The sequence below is a fragment of the Podarcis bocagei genome, assembly GCF_964188305.1.
Source record: "Podarcis bocagei genome assembly, chromosome: 1".
NCBI lineage: Eukaryota > Metazoa > Chordata > Lepidosauria > Squamata > Lacertidae > Podarcis > Podarcis bocagei.
In genome coordinates this window covers 85,579,731-85,582,635 of record NC_138125.1, presented here as the reverse complement: position 1 = coordinate 85,582,635, position 2,905 = coordinate 85,579,731, and the positions used below count along the sequence as shown (strand labels likewise).

The window sequence follows — 2,905 nt, the reverse complement described above, 5'->3', positions numbered from 1 at the left end:
TGCCATAGTTCGGAATGTTTTGCAAAATAACAACAGGAAAGTCAGATTGAAAAACAAACAAACTGAGAAAAGTGTCAGATTAGAAAGTATTTTATCACATTGGCCTGAATACAAGCCTCACTTTTTCCCCAAATTCTGACCATGAACAGTTAAAGTGTAGCTTAATTTCATGACCTTACAAAAATTGGCTTTTACAATATTGCTGCTGAAACAGACATGCGGTAAATTGGAATAGGCGTGAGTGCCTGCAGAATTTTAAGGGAGCGGCTTATATTCGGGTATTGTCTTGTTTTCTTTCCCCCTCTTGAATTCTAAAGGTGCGGCTTATATTCAAGTGTGGTTTATATTCAGGCCAATACAGTATATAGATTTAGTAAAAACATGGCTTTGTTCCAGGTGAGAAACCTGAAAGGCCAAAATAATTCTGAAGTGTGTATTAGTGAGAATCCCATTAAACGAGTAATCTCCTCCCTCCCCATTTTTAATTGCCCTTGTGAGTTCTCTGATTCAGAACATATTGAGGAAAAGGAGCTTTAATAGAACATCATGGTGCCATTGCAAGTGTTAAGTGTCCTGTGTGTTTTCAGGTCCTTCAGCCAATGATTGACAGAAGATTCATGGAAGGAGGAAATCACACCACAGTCACAGAATTCATCCTTTTGGGATTCACAACAAATCCCAAACTGCAACTCATACTGTTTGTGGTGTTTCTCATCATTTATCTAGCTAGTCTAGCCGGGAACATTGCACTCATTCTTCTAATCTGCAGCAGCTCTCACCTCCATACGCCCATGTATTTCTTCATCGGGAACCTTTCCTTCCTGGATCTGTGGTATTCCTCCGTCTATACGCCAAAGATCTTGGTGAACTGCATCTCTGAAGACAAGAGCATTTCCTTTGGTGGTTGTGCCTCCCAATTCTTCTTCTCAGCTGCCCTTGCCTATAGCGAGTGCTACCTTCTGGCAGCCATGGCCTATGACCGTTATGTGGCCATTGCTAAGCCACTATCCTATGCCACTGCCATGTCCAGAAAGCTGTGCACAGCACTGGTGGCCCTCTCATATCTAGGGGGGTTCATCAATGCCACTGTCCTTACTAGTGAAACCTTCACATTGAGCTTCTGTGATGGCAATGTCATTGATGACTTCTTCTGTGATGTACCACCTCTGGTGAAGCTTTCCTGTGATGTGACTGACAGTTACCAGACTATGCTGTACGTCCTCCTGACTTTAAACATCATTGCCCCTTCAGCCTTCATCCTTGCCTCCTATATTTTTATCCTAGTAGCCATCTTGAGAATCCGCTCCACTGATGGCAGGCGCAAAGCCTTCTCCACATGTGGTTCCCACCTGACAGCTGTCACCTTATACTATGGCTCCATCCTCTTCATTTACTCACGCCCCAGTTCCAGCTATGCTTTGGAGCGTGACAAATGGGCTTCCACATTCTACACAGTAGTCTTTCCCATGCTGAACCCCCTGATTTATAGCTTAAGGAACAAGGATGTGAAAAAGGCTGTGAAGAAGTTGATGACAAGAAAGACAGATTTCTAAATGAAGAATACTTTATATATGACATAGTAGATTTATTTATAATGTAAACTGGTTTTATAGCACACATTTGTATGCTTTCATTGTCATATGTTCCCAATATCTCCCATTTGAGGAACTGTATTAAGAACTCAGTTTTTCCCCTTCTCAACTATACATGGCCCACAGCTATGAATTTAATATGTGTCAGTCTCAAATGGAGGCAACTGTTTCTGAACAAATATGAGCAATAAATATGCTCTCTTCCATCTTAACTTTTCAAATCTCTTCAGAACTGTGTTATAACATCTCTCTCTTTTTTACTCATAACATTTTATTCATTTTCCAACAATAACAAAAACAAACCAAACAACAACAATAAAAAAACAGATTGACTTCCCCCTTTTCCCTTCCTTGGTTCCATTGTATATCAATGTACTACATGTCCATTATAAAGTTTTAACCATTTGCATTACTTATTATCTGTTCATAATAAATGACAAGTATTCTTAAAACCCTGTATATATGCAATAAAGTCCTTCCATTCTTCCTTAAATTTGTTGTCATCTCTTCCTCTTAATTTCATTGTCAATTTTGCCATTTCAGCATATTCCGTTAATTTAACTTGCCAATCTGGGACACTTTCTTCTTTCCAATGTTGTCCTAACATTGTCCTAGCCGTGGTTGCGTACATAAACAAGTTCTTTTGTGATCTTGGTAAATCCATACCTGTAATACCTAATAGGAAAGCTTCTGGTTTTTTGTCAAAGGTTATTTTAAACATCTTCATTTCATTAGAAATCATTTCCCAATACATCTTAGCAATTTTGCAATCCAACCACATATGAAAAAAATGTACCTTCTGTTGTTTGACATTTCCAACACGTATTTTCCTCAGTTTTGTACATTTTTGCTAATTTAACTGAATAATAATAATAATAATAATAATAATAATAATAATAATAATAATAAGTAGTACCCTGCTCCCCTCCCGGGCCGAAACCGGGCTCAGGGCAGCTAATATCAAATGTATGACACATTAACATAAAATCAGGCAATCAATTAAAATACATTCTATAATCAATACAGGATCAGAATAAAATCCAATCAGATGACAACCTGCAGATTAGGGTTGGGGACCTTAAATGCTCACCTGGCCCAACTGTTTGTGCTGAACTTACACGAGCCTATGAGGAAAAATAGGAGGCCACTTTTATGCAAGTTCTTATGAAAGGGGAGAGGGAGTCAGACTGAACCCCGACCAAAGGCCTGGTAGAACAGCTTCGTCTTGCGGGCCATGTGGAAAGATGTCAAATCCCGAAGGTCCCTGGTCTTTTGTGACAGAGCGTTCCACCAGGCCGGGGCCACGGCTGAAA

The 2,905-nt window shown here is 39.6% G+C and overlaps 1 protein-coding gene across 1 annotated transcript; it reads left to right on the top strand.

Annotated features, from left to right (window-relative positions):
- Window positions 1-617: 617 nt before the first annotated feature.
- Window positions 618-1,553, top strand: LOC308573175 (olfactory receptor 9G19-like; the record flags this gene model as incomplete). The annotated part of the gene is made up of 1 exon (XM_081169847.1): window positions 618-1,553. One exon carries the CDS (start codon window positions 618-620, stop codon window positions 1,551-1,553), a length of 936 nt encoding a protein of 311 aa, XP_081025973.1.
- Window positions 1,554-2,905: the final 1,352 nt, after the last annotated feature.